The 21,735-nt window shown below is 37.8% G+C and overlaps 1 protein-coding gene and 1 long non-coding RNA gene across 6 annotated transcripts in view; one reads left to right on the top strand and one right to left on the bottom strand.

The window, feature by feature from the left end:
- LOC106170681 (uncharacterized) overlaps positions 1-21,735 on the top strand; it is a 170,113-nt gene that overhangs the window by 50,445 nt on the left and 97,933 nt on the right. For 4 of the 5 annotated variants that reach the window (XR_015334442.1, XR_015334444.1, XR_015334443.1 and 1 more), the window contains exons 4-6: positions 5,706-5,903; positions 6,063-6,172; positions 6,749-7,670. This is a non-coding gene — a long non-coding RNA (uncharacterized LOC106170681). Of the gene's footprint in view, positions 1-5,705; positions 5,904-6,062; positions 6,173-6,748; positions 7,671-21,735 lie in introns of those variants that run through there. The other variant, XR_015334441.1, reaches the window with a different exon arrangement.
- LOC106170673 (uncharacterized) lies at positions 17,160-18,903 on the bottom strand. The gene is made up of 3 exons (XM_013550645.2): positions 18,733-18,903; positions 18,095-18,273; positions 17,160-17,680 (listed from the first exon to the last, which is right to left on the bottom strand). Exons 2-3 carry the CDS (start codon positions 18,250-18,252, stop codon positions 17,470-17,472), a joined length of 369 nt encoding a protein of 122 aa, XP_013406099.2. The 5' UTR covers positions 18,253-18,273; positions 18,733-18,903; the 3' UTR covers positions 17,160-17,469.

Raw genomic sequence — 21,735 nt, 5'->3', positions numbered from 1 at the left:
GAATGGAATGCGGCTGTACCGAAAGTTATCTCCACTTACTTACATTGCTAAGTGTAAGCATTACTTATAGATTAAATCACTGCGACCAGCTTTTAGCACAAACAAATTATTCAAAGGATTTCTTTACCATCTCGCTGGAAATGCAGGCCCACGCACTTGAGACCCATTCCATGATTTCTTCTTTAGTTCCTGTCTTGACTTGGTCTATATTTTCTCCTTCCTTCACAACTGCATTCATCCCTTCGTGCATTCTTTGGCTCCACAACCTTTGCAGTTGGCCTTTAAAAGGCTTGCTGAGACTTGCATCCAGAGGCTGTGCCTTCGATGTGCACCCCCCCCCCCCCCCTGGAATAATAGCAAGCCTAGCGTTGACCTTACACAGTGCCTAGCTCTTTCACGCAGTCAGTCGTGTGAGTGGAAAAAGAGTCACAAACAAGAAGGCATGGACGTCGATCAGTGTATGGCGCAGAATCTCTGCAGTCCACTTTAACATCAGCTCCTCCATCATCCATGCCTTTGCATTTGCAACTTCAATCCAACCAGCTGGGGCCATGACATCCAGTTGTCTTTTGCCTAAAATCAAAGAATGAATCCTTTTAATAATATGACAGAAGTGAAGTGTTACATAAAAAATATTCAAATATTTAATTTAATAATAAAAATCTATATGAATTATTTATTTTCATTTATTTATTTACTATTTATTTATTTATTTATTTAATCAGAACAAGTATCGAATATATAGCTAAATATACAGCTCTTGAAATATTTTTAAGTTACATCTACATAGGTGAACTATTCATGAAATATTACCTTTAAAGATCACCATCTATGGTAGGTAACTGCCATCTGCCGCAACACCCTGTACTACGGTGAAATGCCGTTTCTCAAGCCCAGTTGAAATGATCTCCATGTCTTTTGCCCCTTTAGTGTTGATAGTCTTCTGTGGGAGCAGGTTGAAGGTCATTAGCACCTTGTCCATATTTATAGTGTACTTTGGATCAAACTCTCCATCTTCCTTTACTTCCCCGAGGTGATTGTAGAAAACATTCAACCTAAATTCCAAGTCTGTTGGGAGCCACTGACTTACAGTCGTGTCTGGTCATGAAGCAGGCCGCCCACCCTCTTAAGCCTTGAAGTCAGTTGTCGATGCTAATTCACGCACTCAGTGACATAGTCTCAAGAGACAGGGTGTAACCCTGAGGCTATGGTGTTTCTATCACTTGCGAGGTTCGTAAGGCTTTGGTGCCATTCACCTTTGCTGGAGATGGACCCAAAACAAAACAACCAAAATGGTTAAACTGATCATTTATTATGCAGGTTAAAAGCGGCCTGAGCGTCGGCCTTACAGTTGCTCACTGATCTACAGACTCTATCAGCTTCCTCTCTCTCTTCTCTGTCTCACCCAGCAATGAGACGACCTTTATACTTGATGGGGGAAGAGCTTGTTAAAGTTTCATTAGACTTCGATACGTTTGATGTCGCTTTGATACGTTTGATGTCGCTTTGATACCTTTGATGTGGTAAGGACTACCATACTATTGGCGACTGCACCATTATTCAGAATTCAGCTCATCACAAGCAGGCATAATAAGCAGTTCATATAGTGTCCAAATTTTTTAGAAGTTAAAAGTTTCAGTAAGCTCCTGGGTGAAAAAATATACTGAAATCTTAAATCACAGGAATATTTTAAACTTTTAGTGATGATTTTATTAGTAGTAAAAACTAATGCCGCATTCACATCGAGTTGAGCCATGGTTCATATGGCGGACGCACCTGAAAGGAAAACTGCCTAATCTTTTAATAGTCTCTCCGCCTCTCACATGCCTCCCCAGCTTCCTGGCAAATAGAGCCGAGATTTAATGACTGTACCCCTGCAAATTAGGCGGTTTTCCTTTCATGTACGTCCGCCATATTTAGGTTGTGGCTTTATAGAGCCATGGCTCAACTCGATGTGAATGCAGCCTAAGTAATGAAATTAGGCTGCCCAAGTCCACTGCGCAAGTCCACTGTACCCGAGAATTTAAAAAGGTCTGGCTATGTCCCCTGTAAACATTTAGTTATTCATAAGCGATTATCAAATAGCAGAAATTAAGTGTATGTTTCAACTCCGGAATAACATAATGCAAGTCTTTGTAACGCGAGCGAGCCTTTATCCATTTTCTCTGTAATTTCTATTTCATTATTTATCAAGCATATTTAAGTTATCCCAGAATGCCTTGCACAAGACATCTGTCTAGCATAGGAGCATGCAATGGCGCATATAGATCATTGATGTAGCTGTCTGCAATAAAGTTGAATATAGTGCTCAGCAAGTTAAGGAATGATAATAAACAGTAAGTAATTTATGTGTACTGATGCTTTCATAATTTCTAAATAACAATGGTGGTTTTAAAACTGGCCAGCAGCTGCCGACGGGCAGGTTGAGTCCTCCAATCGTCTCATTCAAAAACAGCACAAATAAGTGATAACAATCTCTCCTGTCAAGTGGCAGTTCCATTGTTTTGAACAGTGGTCTGAAAACTCACTTTGATGAATCATGGGGTGTATTTTAATTGGGCACACTTCCTTGCGTTTGGAAAATTTGAATTGTGCCCAAGGTGAGTCCAGCGATCGTTCGTACAAAATGGAGACAAAAAATTCAGATTCAGAGAAAAAAATGTTTAGTTCGTAATTATTGCGAATTATTGCGAATTGGTAATTATTGTGCCATTTGTATAGATTGAAGTATTACCGTATGTGCTTTATATAAAATGGGTATAAATGAAGTGAGCTTAATATTACTTGAGAGTGGTGTACCATGCACTGCAGAACCCTGTACTTCATGTGTCCCCTATTCAGAGTGGTATCATGCATTTTTGGTACATAAGTCAGTATTCAAAAAGTCCACAGGCAATGATCTCTTTTGTGAAATAGATCGAATGCAATGAAATTCGCTTGATCACTACAATAATAGCTAACAATAGTCTCGTTTCATTCTAAAGTATCGCCGTCTGATCTAATAACTATGACGTCTAATTGTGTTTTTAATTTTTTGTATAAACCGCTGCCCTTAGTTTTTGACATGTTTTGCAGTTTGGAGCAGCCTTAATTTGCAGGTTGGTGAAATTCACCTGTTCCATATGCATTTTCTTTGCATTTTTTAATTTGTCCATTTGTTGGAACTTTTGTCTGAGCTGGGCATGTTGGCAATTTTCCTTGTTTGCACTTTCTAATTAGTACTTGATCTGCCTTCTGAAACTCTTCCCTTGCCATTTTGGTGAAGTCCAAACCTGCACGATTGAAAAGTATCTGGATGGTAACAGTTTGGCACTGGTTTTTAGGGACAGAAATTTCACACAGTGCTTTGAAAGAACTCATTCTGATTCTATTTCAAGTCACGAAGACACCCATTCAACAATTTAGGATTCGACAGTTCATCTATCAGAGGCTGAATTTGTGTGTTTCATGTTGTGCAATTTTAGATTTGGAATTGTTTCTCGTGACTGATGAGAGCAACATATTATTCATGTGCATATTTGTCTGATATTTGTTTGTACTCCCAATATGATCTTACAGTTTGAGATATGCATTCAACTCTGAATGTGGTGTGTGTAAAAGATATAGAAATATTTGCTCAATTGTTGTGGTATCATGTACTAAGTTTTCAGTTATTGAATTCTTATTGTGGCCTAGTGTTTATGAAATTAGATTTAACATCATCAAATAAATACAATCCCGTCATTGAAAGTGATATTTGTTGGTTTCTTTATAAAACAAAGTATCCAACAAGACTTCTCTGAAGTACGTGTAAGATACATAAAACTGTTCCAACTTTTCAATCATGGACTGAATAAACTCTTCATCTCGTGTCACAATGACAACTTTAAGGTCTTTAAATGTATTTATAACAAAATGACATTCTCTGGCATCACAACAAAACGGTTGTCATTGGACCTGATAAAAAATAGTCATTATTGCTGTCTAGTATCATCACAGCCGGTAAAGGGCGTGGTCTGTGTAGTCTTCCAGTGTTGTTGCTCCATTAATGATTCTGTCTGGTCTACTTGCTAAGTATGGATACTGTGCTGATACAAACATGCCACATGGAAATGTTCTGACACCCGATGTCTCTTCACATACTTGTTGACAGCTATGTGTTCATATACTGACATCCATGTTGGAGTGATGGTGCATCAACCTTCTTATAGCACACAAAAGATTTGGCAAGTTTAATTCTATCAGTTCTAACTGTGGACTTGCAAATTTTTCCAAAGTTAGAAGAGGTTAAATGGATAAAGTAGTCTTTTATCCATTGCTTGTCCTTGCTTTGTTTCCATGTGTTTCTCTCTATGTCATCAATCTGCATGTACTATACTGATCATGCTCTTAACACCTCAATTACTATGTCAATTGCAAAATATAACTGGTTCAAATTTTTCTTATTTTTTTTAAAGAAAAGTGTAATTAATTATATAAGCTCCCCAAGTAACCAGGAGGGCAAAAATATCTTAAGAACTCCCTTTCAACCTTATTTTCATTCCTTTGTTTAGATCATAATTTATTTATTGGGACTTTGGTATTTAAAAAATTGACAGGAGTTTGGATTTGAGATGTGAGCAACAAATAAGTCAAATCTGTGTAGTCTTACCATCTGGACAGAAACTATACTGAACAAAAATATAAACACACGAAAGAATATGTAGATTTATTTTCATATATGGAATTAGAGTATATAGCCAAAAATAACAGCATATTTTTCTCGACAAATAGACATCACTTTGAGAGCATTAGGGGAAGTTTCAATGCATAGTCCAAGAGTTAGGGCATCAAATACACCGTGGGGGTCAACATCCTGAGTTCACAAACACCATTTACTTTGCGCAGAGCAGTACACCAGCGGTGCATGGACATCATTAAATTGTAAATAGTGGTGTGAGGGATATTATGCCATCCTGGAGTGCTACTCGCAGTTGGCGAACATTCTCGAGAGCTGGAACATGTTGGCTAAAACGCTGATCCAGAACATTCCACAGGTGTTTGATGGGCGACATATCGCGTGTGGTCGGTGCATGTGGGTGGTTGGTAGTGCTACCAGTGTCTCTGAAACGTGTTCTCAGATGGCTGACAGTGGAATGATGCACATTCAGGCATGCTGCAACTTCTGTTACCGACAAGCCAGCATTGAGCATGCCAATGCTCCCTCATTATTCTGTGGCAGACATCTGTGGCATGTTGACAAGTGACAGAAATGCGCATTTTGGTGTGTCCTTTTATTGCCTAGACTGTAGAGAGTGTCTGTGTATTGGTCATGCAGATTGACTTCCACTCCGTCATGCTCCATTAGTCTTATGGGTGTAAAAACTGAACCTTTAAGTATAGTCACAGGGAGCGGCCAAGTGAAACCAGACCACTATACTTGATCAAAACAAATTCATCAGTTCACAAATAAACCATCCACCTGGGCATATTTCATGATTATCCATTTTAACTGACCATTTTAGTTTCGTGCGTTTATATTTTTGTTCAGTATACAATTAGGTGGATCAGTATAGTGCCTGGAAATGGCCTTTGTTTCTTTCACCATGCCCTTCAAACTCCCTTCGTAGATGGGTCGATCCTGCTAGATGGATCTAATTGGGTCTTAGAAATGTCTTCCATACCAAAACACACCAGACTTCTTCATGACCAACTAGTGGTTGACTGGACTGTTTTATTTTTTCCAGCACCTTTCTATATGGCATGGTGGCTTCTGGGCAGCAGCTGGTTACATGGGCATGGCTTTTAATAATAAGGAACAGACAGTTAAAGACCAGCGAGAACATCCTTAGCCTTCATCTCATCCAGATATACAACACATGGGATGTGGCAAGTTTTAGGACAAGTTGGATTTACACAGCCAGAGATGGGAAGGTGATAAAATGGTAAGCAGTACATTATTACAATAATATGTCAAACAATTTTAAGGTTACTCAATTGGAACCAATAAATTATATTCTAAAAACATTTGTTTCTTGACTCCAATGTTTTGAAAAATAGGTGTATGATATGATATATAATGTTTGTATCTTGTATTTTTTCAGAACTTTGGCCCACTTCAAGTAGGTTCATGTCCAGCATGGCTTGATTGTCTTCTAAGCAGAGGAGGAAGTTACATGTGGAGAATTCTTAAGATATTCAAGAGAGGCTACAGGTAATAATTAAATAGTTTTTCATTTAAATTGACAAAAACCTTGTTTTGGCATTATAAATTTAAATCTTTTATTTCAAATTGCCAGTAAATAATTGAATTGATTTTCTGTAGAACACAGTGTAGGTTGCCCTCTAAGGGCCCATTTCCAATGAAACTACATAGATACCTATAACTCCACGGGGACTCCTGCTGAATGCAATCAGATAAACATGCCTCCTCCTGGCATTGAGTAAAATACAGAAAAAAACTGTTGATTATATAAGTACCAGTATGTGAAAACAAGAGGAGGTGTGTTAATACAATTGCATTCAGCCAGTCCCTGTGGAGTTGGATTGACTACACAGAATGACAGTTCCATTGGGAATGTGCTCTAAATCAAAATAGTGGGCAAGTCTACTTAAGTTTGCATTTGGTTTTTGGAAAATTACCAACTGCTGCTTTTTTATTGTAGAAATGTTTGTAGAGTTTTGACTTGTAATTAAGAACTACTTATTTTGAGAACAAATTGTTAATGTATAAAATTCATTGTTATGCTAACAAGTATTCTAATGGGGCACTTCACTATTACCTTTTCAGCTGGCAGAAGAAAGGGATTAGAGATACCAAATGTTTCGAATTTCATCACTGGACTGATGGACATTCAGTTTCTGGGATTTCAGCACCAACCAAAAGTCGCATTCTCTTTTGCTATGGCCTCTTTTTTGCATGCGCACAGAAACTACTGGTATTGTGTGCACGCACATTGAACTTACAATTGCCCTTGCAAGACACATCACAAGAACAACTATTTGAGTTGTGGGACTTAGCTTTTCTGTCATCACACATATTTATATATTATAGAAATGTCACACACTGAGTGTGTTGTTAGTGTAGTTTATCTGTTTGATATGGATTGAGATTATTATCTTGTTTTTATTCACTGAGATGAACCTTCAGTTGGTGTGTGTGTGTGTATGTGTGAGAGAGAGAGAGAGAGAGAGTGGTAAATTAAGAACTTTCAAATAGTGAAGGTTTTGAAAGCCAGCTTGGCATATAATTATATACACTGTGCATGATGTCAGTCTGTAAACACTGACAAGTTGAGAAGATTTTGTTAGATATTTCTTGAAATATGCCTGATTATATACCAGGGTGCATAAACAGTATCTCTTCATACTCAGTAAAAAGAAAAATATAGTGAAAATTATGTATGAGATTTGGTTTTTCACTTTGTTCACCTGGATGATATGAGTAGAATCATACTGTTCTGTCTTAAATGTCATGGAACACAATACTGCAGTACATTGACAACAGGCAATCTAAGGGTGTTTTAAGTGTGTGCCATATTTGATCTGCAGCTAAGTTCTGAAAACCAAGAAAATGGAACCAAGGTCCTCTTCCATTATTCCATGCACCATTATTCAGGCAAAATCCCTGCTTTGAATTCAAAGATCCAAGTTTGTATATGATGTGACGTCAAAATTTAAATACCAAATAAATATTCTAGATATTTCAATAATGTGTTTTTATTTGTTCCTTTTATGGATTACATTTTTATTATAAATAAAAAAATTTTATTCAGAAAACTCACTCATGTCTAATGAAATGCAGATAGAGAAATGTTTGCTTTCAGAAAAATTGATAAGATGGTAGTATTTTTTTATTTGAAAAATAACATGTTAAAGCATATATGCACCTGATTTAAAGTTGCCTCTAAGTTCTGTTTAAGCTCATAATTGAGCCTTTTTATGTACAGACACAGATGTGTCTGTACATATTGCCATCACCTGCGTCTGTCGTCGCCGTCGCCGTCGCCGATGCCGGCGCCGTGCACTTTCCTTGTAAACACGATAAGTGGAGGGCAGTTTTACTTTTTGGCTTTATATTTACAGAGCTGATGAATATTCATAAAACGCAGGTCAAGTTCGAAAATCAGCATGTTCGGGCCATTATTGTATAAGTTATGCTGTTTTTTCACTTTTCAGCATATATGCAACCCTGTAAACACATTTTAAGGCAAACCGTTAGGCCTGTTGTCATGAAACTCACAGAAGTAATCAATCTTACTAAAACGCAGGTCAAGTTCGAAAATCTACTATTTTAGTAGTTATGCTGTTTTTTCATTTTTCAGCATATATGCAACACCGTAAACACAATATAAGAAAAACAGATGGGCCAATTGTCATTAAACTCACAGGAGTGGTCAATCTTACTAAAACGCAGGTTGATTTTGAAAATCAGCATAATCGGGGCATTATTTTAGAAGTTACGGTAATGTGCCATGAATTTCGAACAGTAGAAAATAATTAAATTTGGGAAAAGATCGTTCTGGCCGAAATTCATGAAATGGAGGTGCTCAGAATATCCAAAACGTTCGAATTTCATGGAATTCTGTCAATTTTGACCGGAAGTTGTCTGTTCGTCGCTAGGCCTTCTGTTATCTTCTCCCGACGATCTATTTAGAGTTACCATAATGTTTTATGTGTGAGTGTCGGTAATTGCGACCAAAGGGATACACGTACTTTCACCGGATCACTGTGTATGGCCCATAGATAGAGCGATACTGTTGTCTAGGGCTGCAAAACAGCATCGTTATCAGTAGTGTCGCTTTTCAAAAGCGATTCTGGCAGCCAGAAACTAGTGTCGTTTTTCAAAAACGATCCTGGCGCTCAGAACGGGAGTGGACGGAGGGAGAGACGGCCGACGATTAGCGTCTGCCACGGCCATATAACCTTTACTATGGAAGCTTAGTGTTACCGTTGCTCCTTTCCGTGCTCTGAAACCGAGACGACAGCCGATCGGTGTCTATGACGCACGTGCAGGTAGCCTTCATCTGCGATAAGTGTCTTCCGCGACCAGGTTCGTTGCCTTTACCGTTTAAGTCGGGCGGAGCTTTACGCGCGAGTGCGTCCTCATCTCGCCGTTCGCGGGTCGGTGTCTCCGACGCATACGTAGCCTTCCCTGCAGAAGCGGGCCTCGGCACTACGGCCTCTCTCCTCCGTGCGGGGAGGCCACTACGACCGCAGATCGGTATGTGCGGCGCACAGGTAGCCTTTCGCCACGGCAGCCGAACTGTGTATTACGGTCTCTCTCCGTCGTGCGCTGCGACCAAGATGACCGCTGATTGTTGTCTGCGATCAAATATACTAGATTTGGGGAGGGGGGGGGGGGGGGTTGCAGGGCCGTTTTTTTTTTTTTTTTTTTCGCTCAGGCAACCCAATCTTGACCAGCAGCAGCAACTGATTTCCTGGCGCATTGTTGCGCCAATGTACGCATTTGAAAAGCGTGTACGTTTTGTCATTGAAACCATCTTCAAACAAACGCGAGAGATAGGTAATCTAGAGTAAACCGAAAAGGCAGTTTTTATATTCGTTCAAGGAACTGGAAGATCGTCAATGGGAGATAGTGAGCGATCTGAGCGCGACAATAAGCCAATTTCCACACTAGTTCAAGGGACTTCGTTACTGTATTCGTCAGCAAGAGATCGTCAGCGATCCGAGCAAGCATAGAAGCTTGGACTTTTTGTCCATGCTAGAAAGCAATTTTCATGTAGTCAGCAGGATATGGTTTGCGACAGGGGCGTAACCAGGCATACGCACGGATACACTGCGTATATAGTTTTTTGGCCAACAATGATATTATTCTCTATAAATCTAGTGTACTTTTCAAGGAATATTATCGAAAATCCCCTTCGATTATAAGTTAACGTCACTTGAATGTACAAATTCTCTGTATAATTTATATATGCACCATTGTTCTGACACCCTTCTCGTTTGCTTTCAAAAACTGAGGTAAACAATACTAGTTAAAATCTGAAGTCCGATCTTAATCGTCCATCTAGCTGGAACTTGCTTTACCTCTTAATTAGAGGGTAAAGTGCCCTTCAGCTCACAGGTAGCTTTTGTCTTGAGTGTATCGAACGCGATATTTATCTCAGATAAAAATCTACCTGTGTGTTATTTTCAAAGAGCTGCTCCAGCAGACCTGGGGGCACTAGATAAATCTGATCATCGGGCTAAACAAGGAGCCAGAGAAACAAAAAAAGATTGATTTTTCCCGCAAAGCTTCAAAGAATTTTGACACGGACTTGATCCAGCTTAACCCTCCAAACTAACGGGTTGGCATGGGCAATTTTTACAAAATTTACAAACAATTAAACTTAGATATATTACAATTTTATCCTTTAATATAATTTTGGGATGCATGCACCTGCATGTAAGCTGGGTGATGTCAGTAAGCCCCTAGTTAAATAAATATGCCCTTATGAGCAAGGCTTTTCCCAGCGAACCGTCCAGCCGTCATTTGGACGGCCGCTGACATCACCGGACGGCCTATATTTTCAAAGACGGCTAGACGGCTTGCGACTTTTTAAAATGACGTCTTGGCTTGTCGGGACAGCCGTGGACGTTGTAAGACATTTTCTTAGAGTAATTTGACGTACCTAGCTTTTATGATGCGTCACAGATGAATGGTACTACTTTGTAGTGTATACGCTGATATTCAGTGACGACGAAACTACTTCCTAAAGCTTACAAAACACAATAAAATGTTTCTATGAACTTTAAGATACACATTCCACGCCGTATGCAGCAGTCACAAGAGTGACCTTCATGCGGTACAAAACACTAAGCAAACTACAGGCCAATTTGTGAAAGGGGACACCTTCCGGACCTTGTCACGGCAACTGACAAAGCTGACTGACAAAAAGGAAAATTTCAAATTTTCAGCGAGAGATCGTTCGCAATCCGAGAGAGACCAGGAGGCAATTTTCACATTTGTTAAAGAGACTTCGTAAGTCAAGGGCGAGACGAAAACGCAATTTTCGTATCGTCAGCGTCGCAATCCGAGTGAAACGAGAAAGTTCATACTCGTTCAGTGGCTTTCATTTGCGGAAGATCGTCAGCCGGAGATCGTTCTCGATTGTTTTTAACCTTCCCTCCCCACTGGAATTTATAATTTTTATAAATATTTTTCATTTCATTTGGTAAATTTCAAGGGACTTCATTAGCGGAAGATCGTCAGCGGGAGATCGTGAACGATCTGAGCGAGACAAGAAATCAATAATGGTAATCTTTACTGCAGCTCTTAATATTGCTCTTTTGTTCTGTTACTGAAGTCTCTACTGTTAACAATGCTATTGTGCGCCTCAGCAAAACTACCGATCGCTATCTCACACCGAATACTAAGGTAAAGAAACAACAGCCCGACAGTACAACTCTTAATAGATTCTCCTGTTATCTGGATGAATGGATATGACGATGTTGATTAGCGTCCTAAACCAACTGTACCGATCGTTATCTTGCACCTTGGGCCGCACACGTAGTACTCAGGTAAAGGTACGCTAGGGCAACATTGCCGACTGTTAGATCTTCATAAGCGCGAAAATAGCCCGGTGGCCGATTTTAAGGTGTACGAAATTCACGAAATCAAGATCGCGCAAAATTGCTTACTGGCCGAAATTCATGGTCCAGAAAAAACTCCAGACGGCCGATTTTAAGATCGTTCGAAATTCAAGAGCCGTTCGAAATTCATGGCACTTTACCGTAAGCTGTTTTTTCACATTGCCTCAGATTCAACTCTTAGGCAATGTTAACAGTCTCATTACTGAAGTAATAAGATACGTAAAAGTGTTTGTTTGACATTTCCTGCATCTTTACAATATTGTTAGTTGATTGTGTAAAAATGATGGTAAACTTGTTAGCGTGTATTGTGTAATAAAGTGTCAAAAATGGAAATAAACTCATATCATTGCAGTTTGTCAGATTCAATCATTCACTATGTTCAGAATCTCAGAATGGAGGAAATTGGACATTAAACACTATTCTATTGATATTTTTCCCATCTCATCAATTTTCTTAGTTGATCATATAAAAATTGCAGTAAACTGTTTATTTTGTTTTATGTTAAAAAAAGTGTTAAAAATGGAAATAAACCCATGTCAGAACAGAGCTGTCTTGTTTCACATTTCCTCAGATTCAATTCTTAGGCATGTTAACAGTTTCATTATTTAACTAATAAGACATGTAAAAGTGTTTGTTTGACATTTCCTGCATCTTTACAACATTGTTAGTTGATTATGTAAAAATGATGGTAAACTTGTTATCGTGTATTGTGTAATAAAGTGTCAAAAATGGAAATAAACTCATATCATTGCAGTTTGTCAGATTCAATCATTCACTATGTTCAGAATCTTAGAATGGAGGAAATTGGACATTAAACACTATTCTATTGATATTTTTCCCATCTCATCAATTTTCTCAGTTGATCGTATAAAAATGGCAGTAACCTGTTAATTTTGTTTTATGTTTAAAAAAATTGTTGAAAATGAAAAAAAAAAAAAAAAACATTTCAGAACAGTGCTGTCTTGTTTACATTTTGGCATTTTCAAGTTGTGACTTTGAAGTTCCATGGGCCTGAAGACCTTTGCTAGTCACATTTTCTGAATATCCATGATACTAATATTTAATTATTAAAAATTGATGGTCATTATGCTGTTAAACATTATGTATTATTGCATCAAAATTTGAAAAAACCCTATTTTGGGCACTGCTCCCATGATGACCATTTAAGAGAAACCATGTCACTTACTGTTCTCAAACAGTACAGTAAATATGTACAGATGTGTCTGTACATATTGCCATCACCTGTGTCTGTAGTCGCCGTCACTGTCGCTGTCGCCGACGCCGTGCACTTTCATTGTAAACACGATAAGTGGAGGGCAGTTTTACTTTTTGGCTTAATATTTACAGAGCTGATGAATATTCATAAAACGCAGGTCAAGTTCGAAAATCAGCATGATCGGGCCATTATTGTAGAAGTTATGCTGTTTTTTCACTTTTCAGCATATATGCAACACCCTAAACACATTTTAAGGAATGTACTTTTGCATCAGAATTGACAGTAGCCTATTTTGTGCATAGTTATTTCCTCTTTTTTGTCTGTACATTTGACAGCTTTGCTGCCTTGTTTAAATTTTATAATTAATAGCCAATCCTTAAAGTTTTTGTTTTTTCATTCAGTCCCTTTTCTTATATTCAGTAAAGTATTCAATGAATGTATAAATGCCTCAAATAGATAGTTTAAAAGCCGCGTATCTTCTTTCCCTGGATGGGGGGGGGGGGTGTCTTAGGGGGAATAATCCAAAACAGTCGGTATTAACCAAACTATATTATGTTTTACTTTGAATTAACTGAGTGTCCCTGTTTGGTAAATAGTAAGATTCATGTCTAAATTGAATTCTTTGTATATTGTTCCATTGTTTTATTCCGAGTTGTTTATAAAGTTACATAAAACCACAAAATGGACATGCGTTGTTGCCGTTAATAACAAAAAAAAAAAAAACTTTAATCGAGGCTTCCGTACGAACAAAGGGTGGGCAATAAATAACGTACTGTAAATTACACGTACTTGTGGTGAGAGGTGTTCAGTTTGGACCAAGGTCAGTGAAAGAAGCCACAGTGCTGCTATTTCCACAATCGGCCCTCATATTTAGCGGGAGCTATCTGTTGTAAGTACAGCGCAGACGAAGTTTTATAGCTCATTACAATTGAAATTATTGATTGATTATTGATCCGGATCACCACCAAAAACAAATCATCTCTTCCTTGACCCACTTCTGACAGTTCCTGAAAATTTCATCAAAAACGGTCTATAACTTTTTGAGTTATGTTGATGACAATCAAACAGCCAAACAAGGGTGGAAACAAACTCCTTGACGGAGGTAAATATCGGTCTACACACTTCCTCCTTTTTCCAACGTATAATCACCAATCTTCTGTGTTCTTTCCAACCCAGGAAGATGTGTGTTAATCTTAAGTAAGTTACCCTATTATTCCATAGTCTATTAAATTGATGGCATTCAAAGTGAGTTGGATCGATTTACGTAGACCGATATTTACAATGGGTATGAGCCCATAGCCCCATTGGCCAGGGGGACATTATTAGTTTCCGAGGAGAACGATACCTTCTCTTAAAAGTCTGAGTTTAGTTTGTTATCAGTAATTTTTACAAGAGAAAAATATCTGCAAATTAAAAAGCAAGAGCCCCAAGGATCAACCGAAGGATCCTAGTTATTACAGAATTAAAATTTAGGGGTGAAACGGCATTGGGTGGAGACTTTGCTGCCTTGGCGGAGGTCTGCACTCTCGGAGTGCTTTTCTAGTTTTTAATATAAATAAATCTGCAGTAGATTCACCGTGTCATTGCAAAGTCTCGCTCGGTACTCCAAGCACTATCGGTATCGGATTTATCAAACATTGTCGAAAATTCAGAAAATGAACAATTTTCAATATAGTTTTTCGATACATTTTTTAAGACAGTTGTATTAACCAAGTACTATTGTCTTTAAACCAGATACTACTGTTATTTTAAGCATATAAAATTAATTTAATCTACATGAAACCGACAGAAACAATAGATAAATAAGTTGCATATTGAAAGAGAAAGGGAAAACTTGGATTTGAATGATTATTTCTATTGATTATGACAGACGTTCTATCTTAAATATTTCATTAAGTGAAATCGACACGTGGTTCCGAGTAAAGACATGCATCCGAATAAATCTGTAGTAGAGTAAACAGTTTGTTTCAAAGAGTCAGCTACTTCAAATTAAAACATAACACTTGAGGGAAGTATTGAAGCAGCTGGTGGTTTACTGCAGTCTCCTAGCTATTGTCAATATTGCGGACGCTGCTGTTTGCGGTCAGCTGTTCTTCAGCCAACACTTCCTGTCATGACGAAGCGGTGAAGATGTTTGGTCAAGACAAGTCTCAGTAGAGCAAGTTTTAGTGAATGTTTGCGGAAAACATAGATCTAAGCTTTTACCATTACAAACAGAATTGCTGACTTTTGGTTTGATTAATACATTGATTGAACGAAGAGACGAATAGTAAAATCAGAATTTTTTTCTTTATTTATTTTTGCCTGAGCAATATCTAAAATTTGGGAGGCGACCATATGAGTTGGAAACTCATTCACGTAATAGTCAGAGAGCCAACTAAATTCAAATAAACGAAAGTATAATTATAGTAGATAAATAATCAAATAAATAAATAAATGTAGTAGTTAATAACATATTAATATGATACAAAATAACTAAATAATTTTAAATAAAATTCCAAGATATAGAAAAATAAGTTAAATAAAATTGTTAGGAGCTTTCACAGCAACCAAAATTGCAGGAAGACAAAATATCGAGGATATTCGTTCTGATGACTTAAAAGGCCAGTCATGCTGCTAATTCTTTGGTCCACGTTTCTGAAATGAAATAGATAAAAAATAGTTCATTCAATCTGAATAAACAGTTCAATGTGAGCCACGTTGGGGGGTAATACAACTGACCACGGAAGAGTTTTACGAAGTATAAAGCAATTCATCAAAAAAAGTGCATTAAACAAAACTATGCTACAATGGGTTAGAGCTATCCTGGAGATTTCATTGAAAAAAATTAAATGTACGCATGATCACATCTCATAATGTGGTGTCGCCTACCAGACTAATCTGTCAATCAGATCCCTGAAGACATACTCCGTGTCTGTGTAAATGATGGTGCCTTGGAGGATTTTTCTTCTGGCTTCTGCTCTGGAAGGCACATCAATCCAAAGTGGGTGTCTAAATTAATTCGAAATAAAATGACCACAAACTGCTCTCGATAACTTCATACTATTCTTACATTAGAAAAATTTCCCCCTTTCGATTTCTGGTCCCCTCTTGAAATTAGAAATTTGACTAGCTTAATCATAGTTCTAAACCGTACCAAATGGCACCGTTTGCCCTCTAAAATACCAATATTTTTCGTGGCTTTTCATCGGGCGCCGAGTCCCACGCCAAGGGGGGGGGGGGGTCGGCTTCGCATCCGCGGACCCCCCCCCCCCCCCCCCCCCCCCTTCAAATAATCCTGGATCCGCCCCTGACATGTATTGTCCCAAATGTCAGTGTGGTTAAGATCTGAATATATAAAATGACAAAGAAGATGAATTAGGCCTACACCTAACAAGCAAAACTACAGCACTGTCTCCACGGGTGGGCTGCATGAATAGCGAAACTCGTCAGAAAGGGCAACCGTGGGTGTAACACCCCTAGTTAACTCCCCTGTACCTACTCTACCCCCGGCTTAATTGGTACTTTGTGTTGGTCTTACAGGTCAATATGTCATCGAAAGTATGGGAAAAATCGTCTTTTACCCAAGGAAATTATGTTTTTGGCCAAAAAGAGCAGATGTTCGTTTAAATGTAGGCAGGTAACTTAAATCCAGGCCGGTGTAACAGAAATGGCAGTCCGCTAGAAACTGCAGTCAGCTTCCCATTACTTTGTACAGGTGACATTCGTATACTAACCCTAATTCTCCAACTAACCCTACCCTGTACTAATCATATGGGACCTCGGATTTTCATTCCTAGGATTACCGTTCCTGTTACACAGGTTACAATCACCTGCATGCCTTCATATACATTTGTTGTAGTGATCCACTGAAAAAATGTAACTGTCAGTCTTTTAAGAACTGGTCTTAAAATAACTGGTCATTTCTCATTATTTATAAAACATGGCCAATACATCTATTAAAATGGACGCACTGTTAATTACCTTGATACAAAGTTTACTTTATCTTCCGAATTAGGCGTTTTTGTAAATACATATCTTATCAATCCTTATTTATAAACTTTTTTAAAATTATGAGTTGTCAAGTGTAATGAACATTCTGTAAATTTTATACTTGAAATTAATATATTGTGGTTTATTAATTTTATCATGTTTGCCATTTATCTGAGAACTACTGCATATTAATTTATCTTGGTCAAAATAGATAGTATTTCTCGGTGTTGAGCTCAATTTGACTGCGATGCATAGCAGTCCTTACGAAGATATTTTGTTACTTAACACATTTGCTTGGTATAGGGCAGGAGTTTTCTGTATACAGGGTACTTTATAATTTGATGTTCGAGCTTAAATCTTGCAGGGAGCAATGATACCATACACGGGTACTTGTCAGAGAACACAATGAAGCATTATCTACGGGCAAACTTCGTTTTATTTTATTATTGTAATGCATATAATGATATATGATGACCGTTGAAACTGTTAATCTAACGTGAGTTCATTTACAATCTTGGCGGCGATCTTGCATTTATGTAGTCATTTCATTTTCAGAAGCCCATGCAGAAGGTAGATTCCACAAAGTTTATACCATATAATGAAAAATCTACAGTACCACAATCTCAATAGGAACCGTTTCCAATGTCAGCAATGCCTAGGAGCCTTTAGATAATAAAAGACCGGGAATTGCCTGGTAAATGTGAGCTTGTTTCAAGTAATAATATATGTCAACAGCCTGGTTCTTCTTGACACTGGGGTCCACAAAACACGCTAGGTATACAACAGCGACACGTGTAGTCGTGTACATAGCACGCGTCAGAAGCATGCTTGCAGCAGCCACTGTAGTTGCCACAGCAACCGCGGTCAGAGCCCCGGATGTTCCATCCCGCAGAATTCGACACAAACCACCAGCCACCCCCGGTCTCACAGCCCGACACCCTGAAAGTAGAAAATACATTGAACAGTTTATTTGTTCTGGGTACCAATATAAAGATGGCTGTTACGTCTCCGGGTCCCGTCAAGCAACCTGGAAGTCATTCATTTATTTATGTCTTTATTTATTTTCATTCATTTATTTGCTATATATATAGGCCCAACGTGCACTCTAAGCCTTTAATAAAGTTACTTAATATCATTTTTCCGGAACTTTCCTTGCAGAGAGGGGCACAATAAACAGTGTAAGGGTAGCTATAATATTAAGAAATTTGAATGGACTACGCGTTGTAAATAATACTAAAGCAAATAAAAATAACTGATAAACACCCGACAAATGTAAAAAATATCTTACAATCAGAATATTTTATTCTCAATTGGCTATTTTATAGTCAATACCAAAAATACCGATATACGTACTTGCAGGTAGTGGAACCGCATGCTCTTTCTCGAGCAAGACCTTTCATGAGAGAAGACCGTTTCTGGACAGAGTGAACTTCGTTCCCTGATCTCTCACTGGTGGCTTCCACCAAATACACCACCAGTAACGATGCAGCGACAACTAGTGCAATTTTCATTGCTTTTCAGATTTAATAGCTCTAAATATAGAAAAATAATTATGAATCAAAATAACATCTTCAATCGTCTACATACGTATTACTGAGTCTGCAAAACAGTGACAGAGGCAGTAACATCTTGACTTTATATAACCAGCATAATCTAAATAAGTTATAAGATTAAACTTTTCACTTTCTACACTAAATTAAAGCTATGCCCAGCAAACCTTTTGGTCACACCGGGACCTTCCTCAGTGTGTGTGTGTGTGTGTGTGTTACTAAGAAGTTGAAATTAGTGTCTCAGTTTTAATACTGTCCCCATATGGGTGAATGTCTGTTTCACACCACATTGTACTCTTAAAACAGGTGCAGCTTTGATTTAGTGTTCTAGTAGACAGTAAAAAGTTTAGTCTTATAATTTATCAACAGACTACACAGATAAATTTCCATCAGGATGATCTAGACAATTGAGGAAAAGATGCTTTCCCAGAAATATCAAACCTTTTGATCGAAATGGAAGCTGTATTTGAATGCCAGAGCTGTTGAACTTCCAGCACACTTCGTCAAGACCTAGGATCCAGATACCCTATACTTCAATGGCGAGACTGAGTACCTTATAAATTTGTCTTCGGAGCACTTTCCTTCTAAAGGTACCTTTTCTGCCCACGGCCAGCGCTTTGAATAACAAAATAATAACAGTATTTAAAGAGGTCGAATTATATAGGCTCAAAGAATTATGTAAGATAACACTCTTGTATGACATACACCGTGAACAACACATAAAGACTGGCTTCCCATACCTAGATCGATCTAACAGGGTCTATCCATCCCCAAGGGTTTTCTTGCTAAATTGCTTTCAGCTTAAACGGCTTAGATGTCTGGCACGCCTACTGAAGCTGCAAAACGATAATGAATTACCCTCTGGCAGTTTCAGTAGGCGTGATAGACATCTAAGCCGCTTAAGTTGATTGCAATTTAGCGAGATTCCCTTGGAGATAGATCGATCCACAGTTAGTACGATAGAGTCTGGGAATGGTTCCTAAGTAACAAATAACGGATGGTTATTTTACAGAGGTATAATCATGCCACAGTGTACGGACAGTGTACTCTGTCATACAGGGGTCGCTACTAGTCTATTTAAAATTTGCTGAATCGACCCGGATATTTGAGATAATCAGACGGAACACGTTCTCTGCCTACATACCCATCATATTTGTTTGTGAATCCTATTTTACACCATGGACAAAATTACGAATTGATTATCATGTCCAAGTTTACACCAATGTGTTGAGAAGCGTGTATCCCTTCTTTTGTAACAACCTGTACTAGAGACCCCTGTAATTTCAGAAGGTACATTATTACTCTCTACAAGGGTCACAGATGAGCTCTGACCATAAAGCGTTCATTTTCCTTTGTGCCTTATTTTTGTCTACATATTTTGGAGGGTAAATCCCTTATTTCAGTACAATCCCGGTGTTTTTGTGGCGCATTAGCACCCCACCTTTAATGATTACATTTTGATTATAGTTATATTTCCATTAAATATTTAACCCGTTAAACCTTGCCGCATTATTCTCATCTTCCTCTGTGTGGAGTATCACGGTGACTCCCTTTCTCGTGTAAATATTAAACCTAGCTGACAGGTTGTTCATTCCTTCCGTATTATAAAATAATATTTGCATTAATTTTTAATAATTTGTTGACATTAATTGATATGAAATACTTAACATCTTGGCTCCCATGAAACACCTGCTTGTTCTCGCGTGCACGACTAGAAAGCTTTCTTGCCCAGTTTTGGTTGTGATTGAAATATTTTTATCGAACTGTTAATAAACCAACAGAATATTTACATGAGCGAGGTAGCGGTTTGTTTGTTAAATAGGAATGGGCGACGCACATGAAAACGTCTAGAGAGTTGGCCACAGTTAAATATTTGTTTACAGTAATATTTCTGTTTCCCATCCACTTATTATCACAGGCCCTTGCTAACATTTAGCCCCGCAAAATTTAAACTACTTACCTCAACCGCAACACGAATTTCACCTTTAATGAAGATGAATTAGTATATATTTATTTATTTATTTATTATTTTACAGAAAGTAGACTTTGACAGTAAAATAATCTGTCAATACTCCACCCATAATGCAAAAACATTTATTCTTCCTTCTTCCACGCACATACTGAGGTACATGCATACATTTTTATGGTTGTTCTTATTTTGAAATGACCCATGCGCTACCTCCAGAAGAACGTCAAATGTCATATTTCTTTACTTGAATCTGTTTTTAAATTGGTTTCTTTTACTAAATTCTTCTTTTTACAAAATAGTTTGTAATCTAGAGTATCGTATTATACATGCTGAAGGGTTCAGAAAGAGAACTAGTCTTGGAAACAGGTTGTATATATTCTCTTGAAATACTTTGTAAGTTAATTACTGTCCTAACTTCAGATTTGAGCGCCCTCTTTCGGCGTACTCACTGTTTCACAGCGAGAGAAATCACAGTGCACGATGATTGATGTTTGTTTATATAACTTGCCAATCAAGCTGTTAGTACTTGACAGCAACTATCAAAACTAATTGAATTTGATTGGCACCTTGTCAATCAAAGGATAAAAAAGTTTGAGCTTTGCATGGTCTGAGAGTAGAGTGTATTGAATGTGATTGACGTTTGTTTATATAACCCGTCAATCAAGCTGTTATTACTTGACAGCTTCTATCAAAACTAACTGAATATGATTGGCACCTTGTCAGTCAAAGGATGTGAATATTGGAATTTTACGTGTTCGGGGAGAAAATTATAGTAATTCTGTTTGAAGTTTGTTTATTAAACATTCTTAGTCGTGTGAGCTTGACAGCTTCCATCAAAGTTGAATCAGCCTGTTTGAATTTGATTCATACCTGTCTATAACAATACACGTCGTAACATTCTGGAGGTAGGAGTCGTTTTTTTTATTTGCATCGCGTTAAAAAACGTCGGGTTCTTTATTTCAACCGAGAGACTACATGGAATTTAACAAGGTGAAAGAGTTCCAGGTTCTTTCCCAGGCTTTCTTAATTGTACTTAAAGTCAGTTGTAATTTTTTAAAAATTATTTTATGATGATAAATGACTATACCTGAATTAACGTTGTTGTCGATGTTTGTTGCTTTCCATAATCCTTTCTTTGGTGCTCCTACGATATCAGAACTTCGTATACGAACTGAACACATTACTTCAATCATACTTATCTTCTTTTAAACCCGATGACTATTTTTGTATCATTTTTAAAAACTAATGATATAAAAAGTAAACCTTGTCGTTTTTTCCTGAGCTACGGAAAAAAATGCCGAAAGTTGCCAGGTAAAATTAAAAATTACCGGTTTTGTCCGTTCCTTATAAAGGGGTGGGGCAATAAGTAGCCCGTCGCTGTAAAACTGTTGCTTTTAAATAAACTAAACAAATTAAAATTGAAAACAATTTCATGCAATGCGTTAGCAATCTTTTGAGCTTTATTCTGCGATATA

The sequence above is a fragment of the Lingula anatina genome, chromosome 5 (assembly GCF_051362555.1).
Source record: "Lingula anatina isolate TDL-2025a chromosome 5, LinAna3.0, whole genome shotgun sequence".
Taxonomy (NCBI): Eukaryota; Metazoa; Brachiopoda; class Lingulata; order Lingulida; family Lingulidae; genus Lingula; species Lingula anatina.
The sequence above is the reverse complement of the archived record's forward strand: the minus strand, read 5'-3'. Positions and strand labels throughout refer to the sequence as shown.

What these genes read in the sequence shown, in the direction of transcription:
- LOC106170673 (XM_013550645.2), bottom strand. Translation starts at nt 18,252, where the DNA reads ATGAAAATTGCACTAGTTGTCGCTGCATCGTTACTGGTGGTGTATTTG. An exon ending in TGCGGTTCCACTACCTGCAA is followed by an intron (nt 17,681 to 18,094) that starts GTACGTATATCG and finishes TTCTACTTTCAG; the next exon opens with GGTGTCGGGCTGTGAGACCG.